General features: G+C 41.1%; 1 protein-coding gene across 3 annotated transcripts in view; it reads left to right on the forward strand.

The window, feature by feature from the left end:
- Window positions 1-579: 579 nt before the first annotated feature.
- PGR (progesterone receptor) overlaps window positions 580-26,708 on the forward strand; it is a 113,359-nt gene continuing 87,230 nt past the window's right edge. Inside the window, exons 1-2 of one of the 3 annotated variants that reach the window (XM_025002034.2) lie at window positions 580-2,880; window positions 4,073-4,224. In XM_025002034.2, the coding sequence (XP_024857802.1) occupies window positions 1,301-2,880; window positions 4,073-4,224 (1,732 nt within the window). In that variant the 5' untranslated portion in view covers window positions 580-1,300. 3 annotated transcript variants of the gene reach the window in all.

Raw genomic sequence — 26,708 nt, forward strand, 5'->3', positions numbered from 1 at the left:
GTTAAAGGAAACTTTCCTTAAAGGGCTATTTATTAAAAAATGGAACGCACTTCTTAGGACAATTCAAAGTGTAAACACACAACATCCAAACTTCTTGTACAGGTAAATTAGTGTTCTCAGCTATCTCCTGTCCCCAAATTTCTCTGCCACATTGAGGACGGTTCAAGAGGACTAGAGGACATGTTGGTTGCAGAGAGAGACATTTGAAAGCACTCACTTTTATGGAAGTCATAAGAGAAAAGTCTCTCTCATGTTACTTAGAATCATCCTCGATATATTTATTCTAAAAAAAATAATACACATAGCCAAATACCGTTCTCTGTGTAAAATCTTTACAAATCTGAAATGCTGAGAATTCAGCTTCTGATACAATCCATTCACTTTTCCAGTTAGACTGGTAGTGGTACTGAGTTGGCAGTACAAAATCGAATGTGCTTATGCAGCTCATCCCAGTACCTGTTAATTCGGGCTGGCACTTGGAATTTCAGATCTGGTCCCTCCGCGGAGCGGGGCGGAGCCGTGGGCGGGGCCTGCTGCGGGGGAGGCGGCGTGCTGGGAAAGCCCGGGGGCGGGTCTGCTAGTGAAGCCTCGTAGTATCTGAGCGTGCGAGGGTCCGCTGCGCGAGCAGCGTGCTCCGCGAGGCTTCGCTTCACGTGGCATCTCAGTGGACCCCGCAGCTCCGGGCGCTCCGTGCTAGCGGACTGCCAAGAGATGTGAGCACCGTGGAGATGCTCGTGGCGAGCGACCCGGAGCCGGCAGAGACGGCGCTACTCTTGAGGATGGGCTGCGCCGAGAGGCCGATACAGCCCCGGGGTGTCCGGGGGAAGGGACGGGGACCGCAGCCCGGGACCGGGAGCATCCCGGCGCTGGAGCGGGCGCAAAAGTCAAGAGCCACAGCCTCTGTCCAGTGCTTGCGAAGCCGCCGCCCCTGGGGTGCGCCCCGCGGTTTGTGAGTACTTTGCGTCGCCTGTCCGCAGACGGAAGCCGGGGAACACCCCTGGAGAGCTCTACGGGATCCCTACCACCGCCGTCGTCTGGTTTCCCCACCTACCTCAGGGACAGAGTGACTGCCACCCCCTCCCCCGACCTGCGGACCCGGGGCGAGGGCGGAGGCCCATCGGGGCCGCCCCCTTCACACCCAGGAGGTGGAGAGTTCACCCCCCTCTCCGCCGTCCGCTCCAGCCAAATTCAACTCCGGTTCTCTCCTCCCGCGGCCCCGAGCCTCCTGACGCCCCCTGGTCCTCCCGCTATCCCCCCCTCCCCAGAGACAGGGGAGGAGAAAAGGGGAGCCCAGGGCGTCATGACTGAGCTGAAGGCGAAGGGTCCCCGCGCTCCCCACGTGGCGGGCACAGCGCCCTCGCCCACCCAGGCCGGAGCCCCTCTGCGGGGACGCCCAGACGCGGGCCCCTTCCAGGCGGGCGAGGCCTCGGGCCCGACGCCCACAGCCTCGGGCCTCCCCCTCTCCCTGGACGGACTGATCTTCCCTCGGTCCTGCCAGGCTCAGGACCTGGACGGGAAGACGCCGGACCCAGAGTCGCTGGCAGACGTGGAGGGGGCGTATTCCGGAGGGGAAGCCGCAGAGGGCGCTGCTGCGAGACCCCCAGAGAAGGACGGCGGGTTGCTGGACAGCGTCCTGGACACCCTGCTGGCGCCCCCGGGCCCTGAGCGGAGCCCCGCCAGCCCCGCCGTCTGCGAAGCCCCCAGCCCTTGGTGCCTCTTTGGCCCCGAGCTTGTCCAAGACGCCCGGGCTGCGCCAGCCGCCCAGGGGGTCCTACTCCCACTCATGAGCCGCCCAGAGAGCAAGGCTGGCGACACCCCCGGGGCCGCCGCCGGCCAGAAGGTGCTGCCCCGGGGCCTGGCGCCATGCCGGCAGCTGCTGGCCCCGACGGCCTCGAGCCACCCCTGGCCCGCGCCCGCGCCGAGGCCGTCTCCGCAGCCCGCGGTGGTGGAGCTGGAGGAGGACGACTCGGATCCCGAGGGCTCCTCGGGGCCGCCCCTGAAGGGCAAAGCCCGGCCCGCGGGAGGAGACGCGATCAGCGCTCCTGGGACGGCCGCGGGAGGCGTCGCCCCGGTGCCCAAAGAAGATGCCCGCTTCTCGGCGCCCAGGGCCGCCCCGGCGGAGCATGACGCACCCGCCGCGCCCGGGCGCGCCTCGGTGGCCACCGCGGTGATGGACTTCATCCACGTGCCCATCCTGCCGCTCAACTCAGCCTTCCTGGCCGCCCGCACCCGGCAGCTGCTGGAGGGTGACAGCTATGACGGCGGGGCCGCCGGCGCCTTCGCCCCGCCGCGGGGCTCGCCCTCCGCCTCGGCCGCCCTGGGCGCGCCCGGAGACTTCCCCGACTGCGCGTACCAGCCCGACTCCGAGCCCAAGGACGACGCGTTCTCGCTCTACGGGGACCCGCAGCCGCCCGCCCTGAAGATCAAGGAGGAGGAGGAGGGGGGCGCCGAGGCAGCCGCGCGCTCCCCGCGGCCGTACCTGCTGGCGGGGGCCAGCCCCGCCGTCTTCGCCGACTTCCCGCTGGCGCCGCCGTCCAGGCCGGGGGAGGTGGCGGTGCCCGCGGCCGCCACGGGGGCCCCCGGCTCGTCCGCGGCCGTGTCGGGGTCAGCCCTGGAGTGCGTCCTGTACAAGGCGGAGGGCGCGCCGCCCCAGCCGGGCCCGTTCGCGCAGCCGCCCTGCAAGGCTCCGGCCGCGGGCGCCTGCCTGCTGCCGCGGGACCTGCCGTCCACCTCGGCCGCCGCAGCCGCCGCCGCCGCCGGGGCCACCCCTGCGCTCTACCAGCCGCTCGGCCTCAACGGGCTCCCCCAGCTCGGCTACCAGGCCGCGGTGCTCAAGGAGGGCCTGCCGCAGGTCTACCAGCCCTATCTCAACTACCTGAGGTGAGGGCCCGGCGCGGCGCGCGAGGACCTGTCCGGCCGCCCCCGGCCCCCGGCGCCCGGCTCCCTAGAGTGGCCGCCAGGAGTGGGTGGCCGGGGCGGGGCGCAGCGCAGCGCAGCTTGGCTTCCTTTTCCTCACCTCTTCTCATTTTTTTTTTTTTTTTTTTGGTGGTGGGGAGGACACCGCGGGGGCCCAGATTATGCTGTTTCTGGAGCAGGCGTCCCCGACAATATGTTCCTAAACTTTCCAGATCTGCGCAGTCCCAAGGCGAACCAGCCTTGAGTTCTAAAAGTGCAGCGTCACTCTGGGTCCGCCGTAGCCCCGCGGAGCCGAAAGGGTGCGGCGAGTCTGGGGTTTTATAAAATGCTTTTCTTCCTAGAAGGACAGTTACCGAGAACGTGCGTTCCGGAGGAGAAACGGTAACGCATCGTTCTTCCGGGCGGGGTGGCGCTGGGTTCCCGGCCAGAACCCAAAGCAGAACCATCTTAGGGGTCTGGACACTTAGCGCTTCATTTTCACCCGAATCTCTAGATTGAAATTAATTTATGTGTAAATTACAGTATGGCTTTAAATATCAATCACGTCAGTGCACTGTAGGCTAGTATTGTTTCAAGTTCTCTACTACTTTTAGCATACAAGTTTTGAAAAACATTTTAATTTACATACGAGAGTTACAGAGTTTTAAAGAAAAAAGAAAGTGCTCTGGATTTGGAATCTTGTGTTGTGAATAGTCAAAACAGTGTCAATATATTGAACAATGCTTTAAAAAGACAAACTCGGGTACTTGTTTAATTACAGAGATGACTTTTTAAAATGATTGTATTTTTAGAGCAAAACCACGTTTATTGTTTTCCACCGTGCAACAAGGTTATAACATTTGTCAAAAGACTAAATTGATTCTCTGTAATGAGTTTTGCAGGAAGTTTTTTTTTTTTTTCTGAACATAAAATTAAATATTAATTATTTATTACTTTTGTTGGTACTCCTGATGAGAGGCTAATACCTTGCAAGTCTGATGAATCCAGTAACATGTAGTATATCAAGTTCAGTTTGCTATGTTTTTCAGATCTGTATTTATATATGGCTGTAATTTTTAAAAACCTTGTCACTCTGTCTATTCTGGGTTAAGGAAACTTTAGTATTAGATAGTGGTGCACTTAAAAATAAATTGAGTACTTTGTTTTGCATTTCAAGGCCGGATTCAGAAGCCAGCCAGAGCCCACAGTACAGCTTTGAGTCATTACCTCAGAAGATTTGTTTAATCTGTGGGGATGAAGCATCAGGCTGTCATTATGGTGTCCTCACCTGTGGAAGCTGTAAGGTCTTCTTTAAAAGGGCAATGGAAGGTAGGCTCCTTTCTTGTTGGTTTAATTGTAAATGACACCATCTAATATTTTACAGATCTTAATTAGCCCTTGCTTCTTCTAAGAAATGATGGTATTTCCATACAACTAAAAATATATGATGATATTTTAACAATATATTTTTATTTCTAATAATCTGTATTGAATGTGGTTGGATATTATAATTGCATAATATTTGACTAACACTTTTAATATTAGACAAAGCATATGAATCTTGCAACATGCTAACATTGTTCATTAACTTTAGAGAAACAACTTTATTCTAATTGAATTTTTATATTTCTATCACATTTATGTAAGATAACACTAAATTAAAATTTTCTTCTAAAAGTAAAGTGGTAGAAGTCATTAAAATTATATATGTACATATATATGATGCAGTTACAAGTTTTCTTCATAATTATGTCCTTTCCCTGTATGATGTTTATGTAATAATTATATAATGGTAATTACAGAAAAAAATGGTTAAAGTTCCCTTTTTGTTTAGTGCAAACAATTTAAAGCAAAAGAAAAATTTGGACTCCACAGTAATTTAATTTCTGCAGAAATATTTTGCTTTAAGTAAGTCTTTCATATTTTAAAAATCATCCAAATTACATATTTACCTAATGATTTTAGATTGACTTACATAATGTATTTCATATTTGAACTTTTATAAAATATATGTTTTAATTTCATCCTTTCTATCTACACTAAACTCTAAGCTGCCAAGCACATTTATATTTGAAGATAGAAATACACTTAGACATCATTTCACATTTGAATTCTAGCAATAACTGTATTTTATAACAAGCAGACATGAGTTTATGGTTGTCTCTGGAGTTCTGAGATCACACCTAGACAAGGAACCAAGATCTGAATGTCTGCTTTTTTGCTTCCTGTTTGTGAGTTTTCTGATTTCAAGAGTCCTCTACATGTAAGTAGGAAAGGAGGGAGTGGGGAATTTTTACCTTAAGGGAGCATTCAAAGGAGTTGACATGCATATTTAATACACATTTACCCTAAGTGAAGTCACTTCAGTCGTGTCCGACTCTGTGCAACCCCATAGACAGCAGCTCATGAGGCTCGACGTCCCTGGGATTCTCTAGGCAAGAACACTGGAGTGAGTTGCCATTTCCTTCTCCAATGCGTGAAAGTGAAAAGTGAAAGTGAAGTTGCTCAGTCGTGTCCAACTCTCCGCGACCTCATGGACTGCAGCCTTCCAGGCTCCTCCGTCCATGGGATTTTCCAGGCAAGAGTACTGGAGTGGGGTGCCATTGTAGGTTAGTACTTCTAATTCCCAAGGAGTTAAGAAATGGTCAAAGAAACCGAAAAGTTTGACCAAGAAAGGAGAGTTCGGTCCACACACTGCCCATTTCTGGTCGGTTCCCAAAGGAGACATTGGGTGCCTCTTGGCATTGGCATGTCGGTATAAACCCCCAACAGGTTTCTGCCATAAGCCATATGACATCACCATGGAACCGCAGAGCAGGGCTCCTTACTTGCTTCATGCAAGGCATGTCATTCATTCACACAAGTACACCGTAGAGTTAATAAAGCACAGCAGAAAACGCATTTGCTAAGAGGACAAAGAACTAGAGCTCCAAGCATCCTTACCTTGTCCTGAAGGATCCCGGACGAGCCCCCAGGATGAAAGGTTGTTGTTGAATCTCACGAAGACACCAGGATTCTTGGCCCCCGGAGGAGAAGAATTCAATCCGGGGCCAGAGACAAGGCTTGATCGCTCAGAGCTTTTGTGTAATGAAGTTTTATTAAAGTATAAAGGAGATAGAGAAAGCTTCTGACATAGACATCAGAAGGGGGTAGAAAGAGTACCAAAAAGATTAATCCAAAAGATGTTTAACAAAAAAAATTCACTATCCCTATAGATTGCTAACATATAATTCTTCATAACTATTATGCCCTTTTAGTGAAAATGATTCTCATCTATTAATGGTATGTGTACCCCTCCTACTGAAATTAATGCTTCAAAAAAAGTAATTGCTCTTGTGCCTTTTTAAAATATGATTGTTTCTCATGAAGGATGGATGGATGTAACTGATGTTGAGTGTATGTATTAAACTTAAGGGGACTTTAATTGCATTTTAAATTAGTTGAGGTGCTGTGACAAGAGAAAATGTGAGAAAATGGGACAACTGAGGGTAGTCTTAACTTTCCACTGACATCATTTAGTCATAGTTGCAGTTTGAAGCCCTTTGTGTGCGTGGAAGAGTTGATTCTCCAGTGGGTAATTGAAGTTACTGTTCCCATCTGACTTTGATCCTGGTTTCCTGAACATTCCCCTCTGCATTAATGTGATTTTCTTTATACTTACAGTTTTATTAGTCTAATCCTTAAATGAATGCCCCTGTTGGAGTCTCCCCAAAGCTAGTTTATTCTAGCCCAGCTCTCTCTTTCTACAGATACACAAGTCCTAAAGACATACATCTAAATTTCTAAACAGCATACAGTTAGTTGGTAGCTGATTGTTAGTCAACATAGGTTAGATTTTCTTTCATTGCAGTGCTTATAAATCAGAAATGGTATGCAAAAGTAGGCATATGACAAATGCTACTTAATTCTTGAAAGTTACTTCAAAAGTGCATATAGGACCAAGAATACTCTAATTAAAATATAAATGTTTTCACATCATTATTATCAGAATAGCATCCTAAACATAAAAGATGTCTTCCCAAATTTGCAATGACAAAGTATTTGTTGGACCACTACCTTAGGCATGGTTCTGTTTTAATTTTGAGTAGTAGAAATGAAGTACCTTTATTCAACATTGTCTACGAAGAGGAGCTCAAGATAAAAGTTGATAAATCATTTGGCTGTTAAATGACGAGTAAAATTAGTGACCTCTGGACATTGAGAAGAGCTTGTAAAGTGTATATATTCAAGGAAAACTGATGAGATTAAGATTAAACTAAGACTTGAAGATCCATATTAGGAAATTATTAAAGGTTAAGAAGTTGGATTGCCAGTGTTTGCTTGAATCAGTCATTTAAGGCAAGAAAATAGAAGGTTCTTTGAGTTTTCAAAGATGAGAAAGATGAGTAGAAGAATATTTGTAATTGAAGAGAAATACCTAGTTTGAAATCTTAGAGTGAAATAGGGCTGTGTAATGAACAACTTCAGGGTATAACTATATGTGGATGCCAGTATGTCCAGAAATTGAATGTCATAGTCAACAATATGAATATTAAATACCAAAGATAGTGATGATAATGGCCTTCAGGAGTGCTTTATATGTGCCTGTGACTATTTTAATGTTGTATTGGTCTTGACCCTTTTAAGCCATATGGTGTAGACATTATCATCATTTTCAGTTTATAAATGAGGAAACTGCCTTTGTAAATTGCCTTAAATCATAAGAAGCAGTGGAATAGGATTCAAATCCAAGGTGTTTGACCCCAGAATCTATGCCTTCCACCACTACACTTTCTTTCTCATAACAGGAAATTCAGTTTCAGCTTCGCAAAGAAACAATAGAGGGTTGGAAGAAAAAATATGAGCCAAGTGAGAAAACATCTAAGAAGGTAGAAGGGAATCCTAACGAAGAATGCGATATCAAGGGTGATTGAAAGTGTGTAATGTAAATGGATGGATGATACTAACACCACATTTAGGGCTGCAGTGAAAAGACACATTCAGGAGCCAAGAGCCAGTTTCTCCACCCCTGCTCCAAGTTAGAAGTGGGAGACCGTAATGTGTATGGAGAAGTTACTCAGGAAAACTGGATTTCTCTTGGTATGAAACAGAAAGAGAAGAGGCAGAGAAAAAAGACATCCCTCAGGAAGTAGGAGTATACAGAGGAGAGAAATGACCTCTTAAGCTGAAAAAAAAAAGAAAAAGAAAGAAAATATTAGCTAAAAAATAGTTGCTTGAATAGCCCATTGCATTCCTTTACTAATACTTGGAGTGAACCAGGAAGTGGTCAGAAATTGCCTTAATGCCTTTCAAGGAGAAGTCATAATGACCTGCCAGTCCTATAAATGCAGGCCTTGTATTAAGAAGGAAAAGATAATTTCTCACTGGCTTACCTCAGTATGCACTGTGACTCGCTCAATGCTAGGAATACTAAACAGTTAGTGTATAATTGTTTGCTAAATGAACCAGTCATAACAAATGATGCCAAGCTTTTATTCTTTGCATATTTTATAGTGTGACAGCATTTGTAGTGAATATATTTGATGGAATAGGGTTGGGAAATATTGTTAATATAGTTGAAACATAGTGTTTAGAAGATAGGAAGCTAAGTAGATATTGATGGATTTTTAATTATATTACATTATGCCTCATTTTTCTCTTAATTGAGGTAAAAGTGACAAATAAAATTGTAAGATATTTAAAGTGTACCCTGTAATGATTTGATATTATAGGTTCATGGTGAAAGAATTCCTCCCCATCAAGTTTTTTAACATACCTCAGGTATTTGCCTTTCTTTTTGGCAAGGACATTTAAGTTCTACTCTCTTGGCAAATTTCAGTTATATAATGTTATACAATGTTATCAACTGTAGTCAAAGTATTACACATTAGATCCTCAGACCTTATTCACCTTATACCTGAAGGTTTGTATCCTTTTACCAATCTCTCCCTATTTCCCCCCACCCTCCAGCCCCTGGTAACCACTTCTCTTCTGTGTTTCTATAAATTCAACTTATTTTTTAAATTCCACATGTAATGATATCTGTGGTATTTGTCTTTGTCTGGCTTATTTCATTTAGCATAATATGCTCTATGTTCAGCTAGTTTTTGTTTTTGCATTAATTAACCAAATGTTTGTTGAGCACCTGGTGTATGCCGGGGACTGTACTGGGTGCTGGTTGAAAAGTGAAACAGGACAGACCTAACTGGCTGCAGCACTAGTGGAGTTCTTAGTGTAGTGGAGGAAAGGGACATTCTCAGTTAGCATGCGTTTAACAAGTTATTATATATTAATGAGTTATGCCTGGACAACTAGTCACTTGACCCCTCTGACAGATGCTGGGGATGGTGGAGAAGTCTTTAGAATTAGAAAGACACCTTCATAAGCAGTCTTCCCAGGTAGTCCTGCTACTGCTGCTGCTAAGTCACTTCAGTCGTGTCCGACTCTGTGCGACCCCATAGACGGCAGCCCACCAGGCTTCCCCGTCCCTGGGATTCTCCAGGCAAGAACACTGGAGTGGGTTGCCATTTCCTTCTCCAGTGGATGAAAGTGAAAAGTGAAAGTGAAGTCGCTCAGTCGTGTCCGACTCTTCGTGACCCCATGGACTGCAGCCTACCAGGCTCCTCCATCCATGGGATTTTCCAGGCAAGAATACTGGAGTGGGGTGCCATTGCCTTCTCCGAGGTAGTCCTAGTGGTAAAGAATTCACCTACCAATGCAGGAGACATAAGAGACATGGGTTCCATCTCTTGGTTGGGAAGATCCCCTGGAGGAGGAAACGGCAACCCACTCCAGTATTCTTGCCAGGAGAATCCCATGGATAGAGAAGCCTTGCAGGCTGCAATCCATGGGGTCACAAAAAGTCAGACACAGCTGAGCGTCTGAGCACATCATAAGCAGACCACAGAGGAAACGGAACAGAAATGAAGTATTTTTAAGAATAGCATATTTCTTTCTGAAGTTGAGTGGAGCTGGTGTCATAGTCTAAAAATGAAAACTGGTGTAGTAGCATCGTTCTCTGTGGTATGACTTCTAAAGCAGAAATGATGAACATTCAAATTTGTGAAAGATTATTTTTTTTAAATTTTTTTTAATTTAATTTTATTTTTAAACTTTACATAATTGTATTAGTTTTGCCAAATATCAAAATGAATCCATCACAGGTATACATGTGCTCCCCATCCTGAACCCTCCTCCCTTCTCCCTCCCCATACCATCCCTCTGGGTCGTCCCAGTGCACTAGCCCCAAGCATCCAGTATCGTGCATTGAACCTGGACTGGCATCTCGTTTCATACATGATATTTTTCATGTTTCAATGCTTATTTTTAAGAGCAATTTTAAGTTTATAGCAAAATTGAGAGGACAGTGTAGAGATGTCCCATGTGCCTCCTGTGATTGCACATGCATAGCTTCTCTTATTATCAAAATCCTCCACCAGAGTAGTATGTTTGTTGCAACTGATGAATCTACGTCAACACATGCTAATCACCGGAAATCCATAGTTTACATTAGGGCTCACTCTTGGTTTTGTACCATTGAGTGGATCTGGACAAATGTATGATGACATGTATCCATGGTTAGAGTTTCATACAGAGTATTTTCACTGCCTCCCCAAATCCTCTGTGCTCTTCTGTTCATCCCTTCCTCATCCCCAACTCCTGTCAACCACTAATATTTATATTGTCCCCATAGTTTTGCCTTTTCCAGAATGTCATATAGTTGGAATCATACAGTAGGAAGCCTTTACAGATTAGCTTTTTCCCTTAGCAGTATGCATTGAAGCTTCCTCCATGTGAAAGGCTCATTTCTTTTTAGTGCTGAATAACATTCCATTGTCTGAATATACCGCAGTTTGTTTATTCATTGATCTACTGAAGGACACCTTGGTTGCTTCCAGGCTTTGGTAGTTATGAATAAAGCTGCTCTAAAGATTTGTCTGCAAGTATTTGTGTGAACATCAGTTTTCAACTCCTCAGGGCAAATACCAGGCTTTCCTGGTGGCTCAGTGGTATAGAACTCGCCTACCAAAGCAGAAGGTGTGGGTTCCATCCCTGGGTCAGAAAGATCCCCTGGAGAAGGAAATGGTTGGGGGAGTCTGGCAGGCTGCAGTCCAGGGGGTCGAGAAAGACTTGGACATGACTTGGCAATTAAACAACAGCAGCACGGCAAATACCAGAGTGCAGTGGCTTGGTCGTATGGTAAGAGTATGTTTAGTTTTAGAAGAAACCGCCAAATTGTCTTCCAAAGTGGCTGTATCATTTAACATTCCCACTGGCAATAATTGAGAGTTTGTCTTATTCCATGTCCTTGCCAGCATTTGTGTTTCTAGTGCTTCAGATTTTCTCCATTCTAACAGGAATGTAGTGCTAGCTCATTGTTGTTTTGACTTAAATTTCCCTGATGACATATTATGTGAATTATATTTTCATATGCTTATTTGACATCTATACATCTTCCTTGGTGATGTGTTTATTACAATTTTGGCCCATTTTTTTTTCTGTTGAGTTTTAAAAGGTTTTTTTGTGGATTATTTTTGTTTGTTTTTTAGATAACAGACCTTTATCCTAGGTATTTTGCAAATATTTTCTCCCACTCTGTCTTTTTGTTCTTTTGCTAGTGTATTTTACATAGTAGACAAATTCATTTTTAATGAAATATGGTTTCTCAATTCTTTCTTTCATGGATTATGACTTTAGTATTATATCTGAAAAATGTCATTGAACTCAAGGTCATGTGGATTTTCTCCTAGGTTATCTTTTAGTAGTTTTATAGTTTTGAATTTTATGTTTAGTTTTCTGATCCATTTTGAGTAGATTTGTGAAGGGTGTAATGTCTGTGTCAAGATTGACTTTTTTGCATATGGATGTCCAGGGTTGTTCTAGTACTATTTGTGAAGAGACTGTCTTTTTTCTATTGTAGTACAATTTCTCTTTTATTTTTTAATTGATTTATTTATTTTAATTGGAGGCTAATTAGTCTATAATACTGTACTGGTTTTTGCCATACATTAAACTGAATCAGCCATGGGTGTACATGTGTTCCCCATCTTGAACCCCTCCTCCCACCTGCCTCCCCATCCCATCCCTCAGGATCATCCCAGTGCACCAGCCCCAAGCACCCTGTCTCATGCATCGAATCTGGACTGATGATCTATTTCACATATGGTAATATACATGTTTCAATGCTATTCTCTCAAATCATCCCACCCTCGCCTTCTCCCAGAGTCCAAAACTCTGTTCTATATATCTCTGTCTCTTTTGCTGTCTCACATACAGGGTCATCATTACCATCTTTCTAAATTCCATATATATGTGTTAGTATACTGTATTGGTGTTTTCTTTCTGACTTACTTCACTCTGTATATCAGGCTCCAGTTTCATCCACCTCATTAAAACTGATTCAAATATGATCTTTTTAATAGCTGAGTAATATTCCATTGTGTATATTTACCACAGCTTTCTTATCCATTCATCTGCTGATAGGCATCTAGATTGCTTCCATGTCCTGGCTATTATAAACAGTGCTTTGATGAACATTGGGGTACACGTGCCTCTTTCAATTCTGGTTTCCTCAGTGTGTATGCCCAGCAGTGGGATTGCTGGGCCATATGGCAGTTCTGTTTCCAGTTTTTTAAGGAATCTCCACACTGTTCTCCATAGTGGCTGTACTAGTTTGCATTGCCACCAACAGGGTAAGAGGGTTCCCTTTTCTCCACAGCCTCTCCAGCATTTATTGTTTGTAGACTTTTGGATAACAGCCATTCTGACTGGCATTTGATGGTACCTCATTGTGGTTTTGATTTGCATTTCTCTAATGATGAGTGATGTTGAGCATCTTTTCATGTGTTTGTTACCATCTGTATGTCTTCTTTGGAGAAATGTCTGTTTAGTTCTTTGGCCCATTTTTGATTGGGTTGTTTATTTTTCTGGTATTGAGCTGCATGAGCTGCTTGTATATTTTTGAGATTAATTCTTCGTCAGTTGCCTCATTTGCTATTATTTTCTCCCATTCTGAAGGCTGTCTTTTCACTTTGCTTGTAGTTTCCTTCATTGTGCAAAAGCTTTTAAATTTAATTAGGTCCCATTTGTTTATTTTTGTTTCTATTTCCAATATTCTGGGAGGTGGGTCATAGAGGATCCTCCTGTGGTTTATGTCGGAGAGCATTTTACCTATACTCTCCTCTAGGAGTTTTATAGTTTCTGGTCTTACATTTAGATCTTTAATCCATTTTGAGTTTATTTTTGTGTATGGTGTTAGAAAGTGTTCTAGTTTCATTCTTTTACAAGTGGTTGACCAGTTTTCCCAGCACCACTTGTTAAAGAGATTGTCTTCTCTCCATTGTATATTCTTGCCTCCTTTTTCAAAGATAAGGTGTCCATAGGTGCATGGATTTATCTCTGGGCTTTCTATTTTGTTCCATTGATCTATACTTCTGTCTCTTGCCAGTACCATGCTCTCTTGATGACTGTAGCTTTCTTGTACAGTCTGAAGTCAGGCAGGTTGATTCCTCCAGTTCCATTCTTCTTTCTCAAGATTGCTTTGGCTATTTGAGGGTTTTTTTTGTTTTGTTTTTCCATACAAATTGCGAAATTATTTGTTCTAGTTCTCTGAAAAATACTGTTGGTAGCTTGATAGGGATTTCATTGAATCTATAGATTGCTTTGGATAGTATACTGATTTTCACTATATTGATTCTTCCAATCCATGAACATGGTATATTTCTCCATCTATTTGCATCCTTCTTGATTTCTTTCATCAGTGTTTTACAGTTTTCTATATATAGGTCTTTTGTTTCTTTAGGTAGATTTATTCCTAAGTATTTTATTCTTTTCATTACAATGGTGAATGGGATTGTTTCCTTAATTTCTCTATTTTCTCATTGTTAGTGTATAGGAATGCAAGGGATTTCTGTGTATTAATTTTATATCCTGTAACTTTACTATATTCACTGATTAGTAATTTTCTATTGGTGTCTTTAGGGTTTTCTATGTAGAGGATCATGTCATCTGCAAATAGTGAGAGTTTTACTTCTTCCTTTCCAGTTTGGATTCCTTTTATTTCTTTTTCTGCTCTGATTGCTGTGGCTAAAACTTCCAAAACTATGTTGAATAGTAGTGGTGAGAGTGGGCACCCTTGTCTTATTCCTGACTTTAGGGGAAATGCTTTTAATTTTTCACCATTGAGGATAAAGTTTACTCTGGGTTTATCATGTATGGCTTTTATTATGTTGATGTATGTTCCTTATATGCCTGCTTTCTGGAGGGTTTTTATCATAAACAGATGTTGAATTTTGTCAAAGGCTTTCTCTGCATCTATTGAAATAATCATATAATTTTTATCTTTCAATTTGTTAATGTGGTATATCACATTGATTGATTTGTGAATATTGAAGAATCCTTGCATCTCTGAGATAAAGCCCACTTGGTCATGATGTATAATCTGTTTAATATGTTGTTGGATTCTGTTTGCTAGAATTTTGTTGAGGATTTTTGCATGTATGTTTATCAGTGATACTGGCCTGTAGTTTTCTTTTTTTGTGGATTCTTTGGTTTTGGTATTAGGGTGATGGTGGCCACATAGAATGAGTTTTGTAGTTTACCTTCCTCTGCAATTTTCTGGAACAGTTTGAGGATAGTTGTTAGCTCTTCTCTAAATTTTTGGTAGAATTCACCTGTGAAGCCATCTGATTCTGTGCTTTTGTTTGTTGGAAGATTTTTGATTACAATTCGATTTGTGTGCTTCTGATGGGTCTGTTAATATTTTCTATTTCTTCCTGGTTCAGTTTTGTAAAGTTATACTTATATAAGAATTCATCCATTTCTTCCAAGTTGTCCATCTTATTGGCATATAGTTACTGATAATAGTCTTTTGTGATCCTTTGTATTTCTGTGTTGTCTATTGTGATTTCTCCATTTTCATTTCTAATTTTGTTGATTTGATTCTTCTCCCTTTTTTTCTTGATGAGTCTGGCTAATGGTTTGTCTATTTTATTTATCTCCTCCAAGAACCAGCTGTTAGTTTTGTTTATTTTTGCTATAGTCTCCTTTGTTTCTTTTTCATTTATTTCTGCCCTAATTTTTATGATTTCTTTCCTTCTACTAACCCTGGGGTTTTTCATTTCTTCCTTGCTTTAGGTGTAAAGTTAGGCTATTTAGTTGATTTTTCTCTTGTTTCCTGAGGTAAGTCTGTATTCCTATGAACCTTCCTCTTAACACTGCTTTTATTGAATCCCATAGGGTTTGGGCTGTTGTGTTTTCATTTTTATTTGTTTCTATGCATATTTTGATTTCTTTTTTGATTTCTTATGTGATTTGTTGGTTATTTATAAGCATATTGTTTAGCCTCCATATGTTTATATTTTTAATCGTTTTTTTTTTTTTTTCCCCCATGCAGTTGATATCTAATCTTACTGCATTGTGATCAGAAAAGATGCTTGGAATGATCTCAGTTGTTTTGAATTTACCAAGGCTAGATTTATGGCCCAGGATGTGATCTATCCTGGAGAATGTTCCATGTGTACTTAAGAAAAAAGTGAAATTCATTGTTTTGGGGTGAAATGTCCTGTAGATATCAATTAGGTCTAACTGCTCCATTGTATCATTTAAAGTTTGTGTTTCCTTGCTAATTTTCTGTTTGGTTGATCTATCCATAGGTGTGAGTGGGGTATTAAAGTCTCCCACTATAATTATGTTATTGTTAATTTCCCCTTTAATACTTGCTAGCATTTGCCTTACATATTGTGGTGCTTCTATGTTGGGTGCATATATATTTATAATTGTTATATCTTCTTTGTGGATTGATCCTTTGATCATTATGTAGTGTCCTTCTTTATCTCTTTTCATGGTGTTTGTTTCAAAGTCTATTTTATCTGATATGAGTATTGCTACTTCTGCTTTCTTTTGTTCCACATTTGCATGAAATATCTTTTTCCAGCCCTTCACTTTCAGCCTGTTTGTGTCCCTTATTTTGAGGTGGGTTTTAGACAGCATGTATAAGGGTCTTATTTTTCTATCCATTCAGTCAGTCTTTGTCTTTTGGTTGGAGCATTCAACCCATTTACTTTTAAGGTAATTATTGATAAGTATTATCCTGTTGCCACTTACTTTATTGTTTTGGGTTCGAGTTTATAAGCCTTTTCTGTGTTTCCTGTCTAGAGAAGATCATTTAGCATTTGTTGAAGAGCTGGTTTGGTGGTGCTGAATTGTCTCAGCTTTTGCTTGTCTATAAAGCTTTTGATTTCTCCTTCATATTTGAATGAGATACTTGCTGGGAATGATAATCTTGGTTGTAGATTTTTCTCTTTCATCACTTTAAGTATGTCCTGCCATTCCCTTCTGGCCTGAAGAATTTCTATTGAAAGATCAGCTGCTATCCTTATGGGAATCCCCTTGTGTGTTATTTGTTGCTTTTCCCTTGCTGTTTTTAATATTTGCTCTTTGTGTTTGATCCTTGTTAATTTGATTAATATGTGTTTTGCCTTGGGTTTATCCTGTTTGGGACTCTCTGGGTTTCATGATCTTGGGTGGCTATTTCCTTCCCCATTTTAGGGATGTTTTCAACTATTATCTCCTCAAATATTTTCTCATGCCCTTTCTTTTTGTCATCTTCTTCTGGGACTCCTATAATTCGAATGTTGGGGCATTTAACATTGTCCCAAAGGTCTCTGAGGTTGTCCTCATTTCTTTTAATTCTTTTTCTTTTTTCCTCTGTGCTTCATTTATTTCCACCATTCTATATTCCACCTCACTTATCCTATCTTCTTCCTCAGTTATTCTACTGTTGGCTCCCTCCTTTTGATCTCAGTTATTATTCATTATTGATTGACTCTTTTTTATTTCTTCTAGGTCCTTGTTAAACATTTTTTGCATCTTCTCAATCCTTGTCTCTAGTCTATTTATCTGTAACTCCATTTTGTTCTCAAGATTTTGTATCATCTTTACTATTATTATTCTGAATTTTTTTTTCAGGTAGACTCCCTAGCTCCCCCTCTTTTGTTTGGTTTGGTGGGCATTTGTCATGGTCCTTTACCTGCTGAATATTTCTCTGCCTTTTCATTTTTTTAGATTACTGTGTTTGGGGTGGCCTTTCTGTAGGCTGGAAGTTTGTGGTTCCTCTTTATTGTGGAGGTTGCTCCCTGTGGGTAGGATTAGACTAGTGGTGTGTCAAGGTTTCCTGGTTAGGGAAGCTTGCGTTGGTGTTCTGGTGGGTGGAGCTGGATCTCTTCTGTCTGGAGTGCAATGAAGTGTCCCATAGGAAGTTTTGGGGTATCTGTGGGTTTGGTGTGACTTTGGACAGCCTATATTTTAATGCTCAGGGCTGTGTTCCTGCTTTGCTGGAGAATTAGTGTGCTAGTGTGCTATGTCTTGCTCTGGAACTTGTTGGCTCTTCGGTGGAGCTTGGTTTCAATGTAGGTATGGAGGCTTTTGGATGAGCTCTTGTTGATTAATGTTCCCTGGAGTCAGGAGTTTTCTGGTGTTTTCAAGTTTTGGAGTTAAGCCTTCTGCCTCTGGCTTTCAGCCTTATTCTTACAGTAGCTTCAAGACTTCTCCATCTATACAGCACAGATGATAAAACATCTAGGTTAATGGTGAAGAGATTCTCCACAGTGAGGGACACCCAGAGATGTTCACAGAGTTACATGGAGAAGAGAAGAAGGAGGAGGGAGATAGAGGTGACCAGGAGGAGAAGAGGGAGAGTCAAAAGGGGAGAGACCAATCTAGCCAGTAATCAGTTCCCTAAGTGTTCTCCACAGCCCAGAATACCCAGAGAGATTCACAGAGTTAAGTAGAGAAGATAAGGTGGAGGGAGGAAATAGAGGTGACCTGGGGGAGAAAAGGGAGAGTCAAAAGGGGAGAGAACAATAAAGCCAGTAATCACACCCCTTAGTGAAATGGGTAGTGAAGACTAGATTCTTCAAGGTACAAAATTCAAAACAAATACCTAAATGCAAAGATTAAAAATCTAGAGTAGAGGTTAGAATCTCATAAATAAATATTAAAAATACAAAACAAAATGAATCACAAATTATAAAAAAGCATGTACATGAAATTTGCTTAAAAAATAGGTTCTCATCTTTTTTTTTTTTGGCAAGGTAATAGGTTACAAAAATGAAAACTAAAGGAGTAATAAAGAACTTAAAAATAAAAAATGATAATAGTAAAAATATCTCTAGGAATTTCTCTGGAGCTGTTGTGGGTAGTGGAGGTCAGTTCAGTTTCAGGTAGTTCCTTGTTCCAGCTTGCACTTGTTCTCAAGGTCTATGCTGCTGCTGCTGCTGCTAAGTCACTTCTGTCGTGTCTGACTCTGTGCGACCCCATCGACGGCAGCCCACCAGGCTCCCCCGTCCCTGGGATTCTCCAGGCAAGAACACTGGAGTGGGTTTCCATTTCCTTCTCCAATACATAAAAGTGAAAAGTGAAAGTGAATTTGCTCAGTCATGTCCGACTCTTAGGGACCCCATGGACTGCAGCCTACCAGGCTCCTCTATCCATGGGACTTTCCAGGCAAGAGTACTGGAGTGGATTGCCATTCCCTTCTCTGCTCAAGGTCTATAGGCCCCCTCCAATGCTTAATTGGTGTTAACTTCAGGGTTTTAATCTGTTGAACCTGTCACTTCCAAAGTGGTTCCCTCTTCTTTGTTTATTTTGACTTCCTCTGTTTGCAAGTCACTTCAGTGTCTAATATCCACCCTTACACAAGAGGGTGAAGGTGGTCACTTATTTAGGCTCTCTTGTTAAGTTGTGCTGGGGGGAGGGAGGAACACTGCAAACAAATATTGCTGGCATGTGTGGGGGATGCTTTCAGGGTATGGACCACACTGGGTTTGCCCCACTCACAGCATCTGTGCTTTCTCAGTCTACACTGCTCAGGCCCAGGGTGCTCTGCAGGGGCACTGTCCAAAGTGGGCTCTACACTTCATGCACTTCCCGGGTCTAAGCTGCTCAGGTTCAGGTTCTTGGATACTCTGTAAGGGCACAGACGTGGTTGGGCATGCATTTTGTGCCCTTTCCAGGTCTGAGCACCTCAGGTGACCAGGTGCTTGGCAAGCACACTATCCTAGGTGGGCAGTGCATCTTAATCACCTTCCCAGTCCCAGGTGTTCTGTGTGTCTCCTCTGAGGAGCTGATCTCTGGCTATAACCCTCCTGGCAGATGTCAACCGTCCAGTATCCCAGAAGACTTGGTTAGCAACTGGGAGCGTGCTAACAGTTTGGTGGAGGATGTGTTTCTGGGGCTGAGATTGCCCCTTGACTTGTGGCTTTGGCTGCCACCCGCCTGCCTCTCTGCCTCTAGAAGGGGAGGGCCAGTCCACAGCTGGCTAGCTCTCCTTTGGTGTCACTCAGTCCTTTGTTCTGTGAGCAGGCCAAGCTGTGCCTTGGTTAGAGCTTTTCGTGGGAAAGTTCTCTCTCCCTTTTTCTTTTCTCTCTCCCTGGCTGTGGAATACACAGTTTGGGTTGCTCTCTCATGTTAGCTCCTTCAGATTGTCCTCAGGACATTCAGGCCTGGTCCTTACCCTAAGCATGCAACCTGTGCCTCCCTGTCCAGCCCTCGCTGGCTGGTGGTGGCCACAAGCATCTGGGCTACTTCTCCACTGGCAGTTGCAGTTAGGCATGTATTTTATGGGTTTTATTTTTTTATTTTTTATTTTTCCCTCCAAGTTATGTTGCCTCTGAGATTCCAAAACTCCTCAAAGACCTGCCTGTGAGAGGGTTTCCTGGTGCTTGGAAAGTTCGCCTTCACGACTCCCTCCCCAGGATGGGTCTCTGTCCCTAATTCTTTTGTTTCTCTTTTTGTCATTTATATTTTGTCCTACCTCCTTTCGAAGCGAATGGGCTGCCTTTCTGGGTGCCTAGTGTCATCTGCCAGCATTCAGAAGTTGTTCTGTGGAAGTTGCTCAGCATTCAAATTAACTTTTGATGAATTTGTGGGGAAGAAAGTGGTCTTCCTGTCCTATTCCTCTGCTATCTTAGGACCACCCCCTCCCCATTTCTCTTTTATTAGAGATAAGTTGACAGTATTTATATGGTTCTGTTTTTAGGCTTTCTATTCTGTTCAATTGATATATTTGTCTGTTCTTTCACAATGTCTTGATTATTGTAGCTTTGTTGTAAGACTTGAAGTCAAGTAGTGTCAATCCACCAACTTCCATATTGTGTTGCCTATCATGAGTCATTTGCCTCTCCATATAAACTTTAGAATCATTGTGTTAAAATCCATAAAATAGCCTTCTGGAATTTTGATTGGGCTTATACCTGTGGATTGTTTTGGGAAGAACTGACATCTTGACAGTACTGAATCTTCCTATCCATGAACATGGACTATCTTCCCATTTATTTAGTTCTTTTATTTCATTTATTAGAGTTCTGTGATTTTCCTCATATAAATTATATATATATATATAGTTATATTTATACATAAGTACTTCATATTTGGGGATGCTAATTAAATGGTATTGTATTTTTAATCTAAAATTCCACTTGTTCGTTTCTGGTACATAGGAAAGCAACTGACTTTTGTATATTAATCTTGTATCTTGTGACCTTGCTATAATTATTAGTTCCAGGAGTTGTTCTGTCAGTCCTTTTTGGATTTTCTACATAGAAGAATATATCATCTGCAAACAATGAGTGTTATCTCTTCCTTTCCAGTGAGTGTATCTCTTATTTTCTTTCTTTCTTTTTTTTGTCCTATTGGATTTGTAGGACTTCTACTAAAGTGCTGAAAATAAATGGTGAGATTAGATATCTCTGATTTTTCCTGACTTGATGGAAAATCTTCTAGTATCTCACCACTAAGTATGACCTTAGCTGTAGATTTTTTGTAGATTTCTTTTTTATCAAGTTGAGAAAGTGCCTCTCTATTCCTCATTCACTAAGAGATTTTTTTCACAAATGAGTGTTGAATTTTGTTGAATACTTTTTCTAAATCTGTTGATGTGATCAAGTGATTTTTCTTTTTTAGCTTGTTAATGTAATGGAACACATTAATTTTCAAATGTTGAACCAGTATTGCATAGGTGAATTAAACCCCATTTGGTTGTGATGTACAGTTATTTTTATACTTTTTTTGGATTTGATTTGCTAAGATTTTGATGAGATTTTCCACATCTACATTCATGAGAGATATTAGTATATAGTTTTCTTTTTTTGTGATGTTTTTGTCTAGTTTTGTATTAAGATAATGCTGGCCTCATGGAATGATTAGGAAGCATTCTTTCTATTTTCATCTCTAAAAGAGAATGTAGAGAGTTGATATAATTTCTTCCTTAAATGTTTGGTAAAATTCATCATTGAACCTCTGGGCATGGTGCTTTCTGTTTTGGTCAGTTGCTAATTATTGATTCAGATTCCTTAATAAAGTTCTGTTCAGATTGTTTGTTTCTTCGTATGTGAGATTTGGCAGATTGTGTCTCTCAAAGCATTGGTCCCTTTTCATCTGAGTTATCAAGTTTTTAAGCATAGAGTTGTTCATAGTATTCTTTATTATTCATCTCATGTCCACAGGATCTATAATGATGTCTCTTCTTTCATTTGAGATATTAGTAATTTGTATCCTTTCTCTTCTTTTTGTTAGCTATCCTGGCTAGAGGCTTACTAATTTTATTGATCTTTTCAAAGAACCAATTTTTGGTTTTGTTTATTTTCTTTATTCATTTCTTCTTTTCAATTTCATTGATTTCTGATCTAATGTATTATTTTTCTTCTACTTATTTAGCTTAATTTACTCTTTTTTCTAGTTTCATAAAGTGAAAGTTTAGAAGATTAACTTTAGATATTTTTTTCTTTTCTGATGTAATATTTAATGCTATTTTATTTTCTAATATATTTAATGCTAAAAAAATTCCCTCTATGCACTATTTTGATGTATCACACAGGTTTTGATATTTGTGTTTTCATTTAGTTCAAAATATGTTTAAATTTCTCTTGACATTTCTTCTTTAAATCATGTTTTATTTAAAAGTGTGTTGTTAAATATCCATGTACTTTGACATTTTCCAGTTGTCCTTCTGTTATGATTTTTAGCTTAGTTTCTTTGTGGTGTAAGAACAGACATTGAATGATTTCTGTTCTATGAATTTGTTAAGGTGTGTTTTATGACATAGAATGTGGTTTACCTTGATGGATATTTCATGTGAGCTTGAGAAGAAGGTATATTCTGCTGCTGTTAAATGAAGTAGTCTATTGGTGTCAATTATGTCTAATTGATTGATGATATTGTTGATTTCAACTCTGTCCTTACTGATTTTCTTCTTGCTAGATCTCTCTGTTTCTGCAAGAGAGGTGTTGAAGTGGCTGACAAATAGTGGACTCATGTATTTCTCATGAGTCCATTTCTCATTTCTGTCATTTTTACCTTACCAGATTTTGATGATCTGATGTCAGATGCATATGCATTAATAATTGTTATGTCTTCTTGGAAAATTGGCCTCTTTAGCATTATGTAATGCTCCTCTTTATTCCTAATAATTTTCCTTGCTTTGAAGTCTGCTTTGTTTGTTAATTTTTTTTTTTTTTTTTGACAGACTCATGAACTTTTTTCCCTGCATTTGGAGCTCTATGGTGCTTTTTACACCTATTTTAGTCCACAAAATTATCCAACCTTCCCTTCCACAATAGTTTCTTTGACTTATATCTGGGCTTTTAAGAAGACAGTTTGCCAATAATCTTACTTAATATTCTCTCCAAAGAAAACTGTGGCAGTTTTCCTGTTTCCCTAAAAGTAAACATGTAATTCCCTGGAATTTACTTCTAAATTCTGTAAAGAATAATACATCCTATTATTAAAGATAATAAATTAGATAATTTATTCTTAAACTGCATGTCCCTCAGGTTAATATTTAGCATGAGGAGTAAGCTGGTTTCAGGCACAGTTTTGTGCTATGACCCATTGATGTAAGCCTCTGCTTTACTGAAAAAGAAATGATGAGAATGATGGAATTTGGTGACATGCTCAGTATATGGTTATGTAGCATTCTCAAATTATTATTCTCCTTCAGAACCTGCATCTTAACCCTACTGCAGAAACACAAGGGTAGGTATTGGTGTGAAGACATGCATGCTAATGCTAACAGGTAGTGCTTTTCCTCCAGACTTTAGATTGTTTTACTTTAAGTACTCAAGTTTGCAACAGTACAGTCTCCTTAAAAAGTATCAAGACATTGCCAATGAGACTTAAGTTCTCTTTATAACTACCTCTTATCTGTTCTTGCCTACCATTCTTCTACACTTCTATCTTAGTTTTTTACATTTTTGTGTATGTGTGTCTGTAATATGTTGTTTTAGATATGTTGATACACAAATGATATCATATATCATAATTTGTGTATCACTTCTCATCTTATTTGTTTCATGAAACAATGACTGGAAGCTTGGTATGTTTATATGTAATCCTAATATTCTTTTAACTATTCAGTTCAGTTCAGTTCAGTCACTCTGTCTTGTCCAACTCTTTGTGACCCCATGAATCACAGCACGCCAGGCCTCCCTGTCCATCACCAACGTCCGTGGAGTCGGTGATGCCATCCAGCCATCTCATCCTCTGTCGTCCCCTTCTTCCTGTCCCCAGTCTCTCCCAGCATCAGAGTTTTTTCCAATGAGTCAACTCTTCGCATCAGGTGGCCAAAGTACTGGAGTTTCAGGTGGCCAAAGTACTGGAGTTTCAGCTTTAGCATCATTCCTTCCAAAGAACACCCAGGACCGATCTCATTTAGAATGGACTGGTTGGATCTCCTTGCAGTCCTTTTAACTATTACATTAATACTTTATAAGACGAAAAGCCTCTTATGAAGACATTGCTGTTGAGTAAGCATTTTGGCAGTTGACTACTTGGGTATGTGCCTTGCTCTTCTTTCTGGAATATAATTATTTTCTTTTTTTGGTTGTGCGGGGTCTTCTTTGCTGTGTGAGGGTTTTCTCTCGTTGTGGCAAGTGGGGGCTACTCTTCGTTGCAGTGCATGGGCTTCTCATTGCAGTGGCTTCTTTTGTTGAGGGGCACAGGCTCTAGAGCGCAGTCTAAGTAGTTGACAACAGGCTTTGTTGCCTCGAGGCATGTGGAATCTTCCTGGATTAGGGATTGAACCCATGTCCCCTGCATTGGCAGGCAGATTCTTGAAACACTGGACTACCATAGAGGTCCATAATTAAGTACTTTTATACTCTAAGATAAATCTGTATAAATTAAATATTAGCTTGCTTCTTGCTGCTAAAAAATTTAATTCATTAATTTCTCACTCCAGATGCATATATTGATACTTAACTGCATTTAAATGTTACTTGTGCTGGGAATACAAGTGAATCAATGTGTATGCAGTCCATGTCTTTGACATGCACAAAACCAAGAAGAGGAAAACACAAACAGAAACCCTGATGATAAATTAGTGAACACAAGAATACATTGATATGTTATGCCAAAGTAATGAATGATTCCCCCCTAGGGTTAAGTTAGATAAATCTAGAAGGATTGCAGTTTTTTCCACTAATATATCCTATTGTTGTATAAGAACCTTATTCATTTAACAAATACCTTACTACACTTGACTGTGATCAGGTGCTATTCTGAGTGCTTTTGGTATTAAGTCAGTTAATTCCTCTAAGAGTCCCATGAGGTGAAGGTACTCTCACTATTTGTATTTTACCAGTGAGAATACAGAAAGGTTACTACACAGTGTAGGGGCCAAGGGCCAAGCACAGGGCATCTGACTCCAGCTTCTGTGCTTTGTGTGCTTCTGTACTGTCTCTCCAGATTGTTCTGTACTTGAATATATACTAATTACTTTATAATTTTTCAGACAAAACGTATTTCATGGGGAAATGGTTTTCAAGTTGTGCTTCTTAACTTAGTCCCATTCCTTCTTAGCCCAGAACAACCCTACTTTTATTTGTTTATTTGTTTGACTCTTCTGCTTAACATTTTATTTGAACAAAGAATTCTCTGCCAGCATTTTTGTTGAACACCACTGCATTATGACAGGAAACTGGTAGCCTCAGTCAAGTGTTTGTTCAGGTACTTGAGTCAATCCTACACAGTTTCTTGACTGTTTGCTGAAAACTTTTTGGCATCGGTACAAAGATAGGATGAACGTTTGGTCAAGATTTCAAATCTAACGCTTCAATATTTTAAGAGAATATCAACATTGTCACCTGAAAATTACATCTGATTTATGGAGCTCTATCTTTTGTCAGCAGAACAAAGTAACTGCAGGAAATGTCTCATTAATAAATTCTTTAAAGGACTGGTTGAAATAGTTCATTCTTAAGACAGAGACCTCAAATCAGGCAAACAAATTTTTTACTTCCCCTGGATTTTTCAACTTTTCCTTATTTGAAACGTCAGAAAGTCACATCCTCTGTAATCTGTTTCTGCTTAGTCACCTCAGTTGTGTCCAACTTTTTGTAACCCCATAGACTGTAGCCCGTAAGGATCCTCTGTCCATGGAATTCTCCAGACAAGAATAAAGGAGTGGGTTGCCATGCCCTTTTCCAAGGGATCTTCCTGACCCAGGGATTGAACCCACGTCTCCTGCATTGTAGTCAGATTCTTTACCAGTGAGCCACAGGGGAAGCCCTAGTAATCTTCTCTATCCACCTGATTTGTAGGAAGGAGATGAACACAGTCTCCTTGTTGCTGGATGACCTTCGTATAGTAAACTACATAATGCACACTTTATATCATCTATCATTGTGTTTTCCTTTTTACTTTGACTTCTACAAAGCAAAGAAGTAACTTTCCATGTTCAATTTTTTTAATGTAATTAACTTAGATTTCTGGTTTCATTCTCAACTGCTGCTACAGTGTTGGTCTTATGTACTTTATGTAACATTTTAAGAAATCATATAATCTTTTTTTGAAGCATAGTACTTGATAATAATCATTATTTCTTAAGGGGAAAATACTTTCTATGTTATTTTCTCTTCTATAATATAACGAATTATTTATGAAATAGAATAAGCAAGTAGTGAATATGGACCAGGAGCTCAGCATTGTGCTATAACATTTGTAGGGCTTCAGTGGTAAAGAATCTACCTGTCAAGCAGGAGATGTGGATTCGATCCCTGGGTCACGAAGACTCCACCTAGAGAAAGATATGGTAACCCACTCCAATATTCTTGCCTGGGAAATCTCATGGATTGAGGAGCCTGGCAGGCTACATGGCAAAGAGTTGGACATGCCTTAGCAGCTAAACAACAGCAACAAATAAAAATTAAAGTGTAAAAATAGTGGTTATTATTTATTTAGTGTTTATTAAATTTAGGCACTGCTCATAAGCTACATGTGCTAGCTTATTTAACCCTCAGAACAATCCTCTCAGGCAGGTTCTGCTTTCTTCATTTTACAGATGAGGTTCATCCAGTTAGTGAGAAGTAGGGCAGAGCTCAGTTCCTGGAGTTCATGCTGTAACCCTTTCCCGGATCCTGTGGCCTGTACAGTAGAACAGCAGTCTCCAACCCCTTTTGGTACCAGGGAGCAGTTTCATGCAAGACAGTTTTTCCATGGACTGGACGCGGGATGGGAGGATAGTTTCAGGATGATTCAAGCTCAGTAGGGTTTGTGCTCCTATCAGAATCTATCGCCTCCGCTGATCTGACAGAAGATGGAGTTCAGGCAGAAATGTGAGGGATGGAGAGCAACTGTAAATACAGATGAAGCTTTGCTCTGTCATCCACTGCTCACCTCCTGTGGTGCAGCCTGGTTCCTAACAGGCCACTGAGCACTACTGATCCAAGGCCCGGTGGTTGGGGACCCCTCCAGTAGAAGGTACAGTCCTTGATTTCAAGGAACTTGCAGGCAGCTGATAGTTTAGTACCTGACTGCATTCTGTGATGCGGACAAGTGCT

This window comes from Bos taurus, chromosome 15 (genome assembly GCF_002263795.3).
Source record: "Bos taurus isolate L1 Dominette 01449 registration number 42190680 breed Hereford chromosome 15, ARS-UCD2.0, whole genome shotgun sequence".
NCBI lineage: Eukaryota > Metazoa > Chordata > Mammalia > Artiodactyla > Bovidae > Bos > Bos taurus.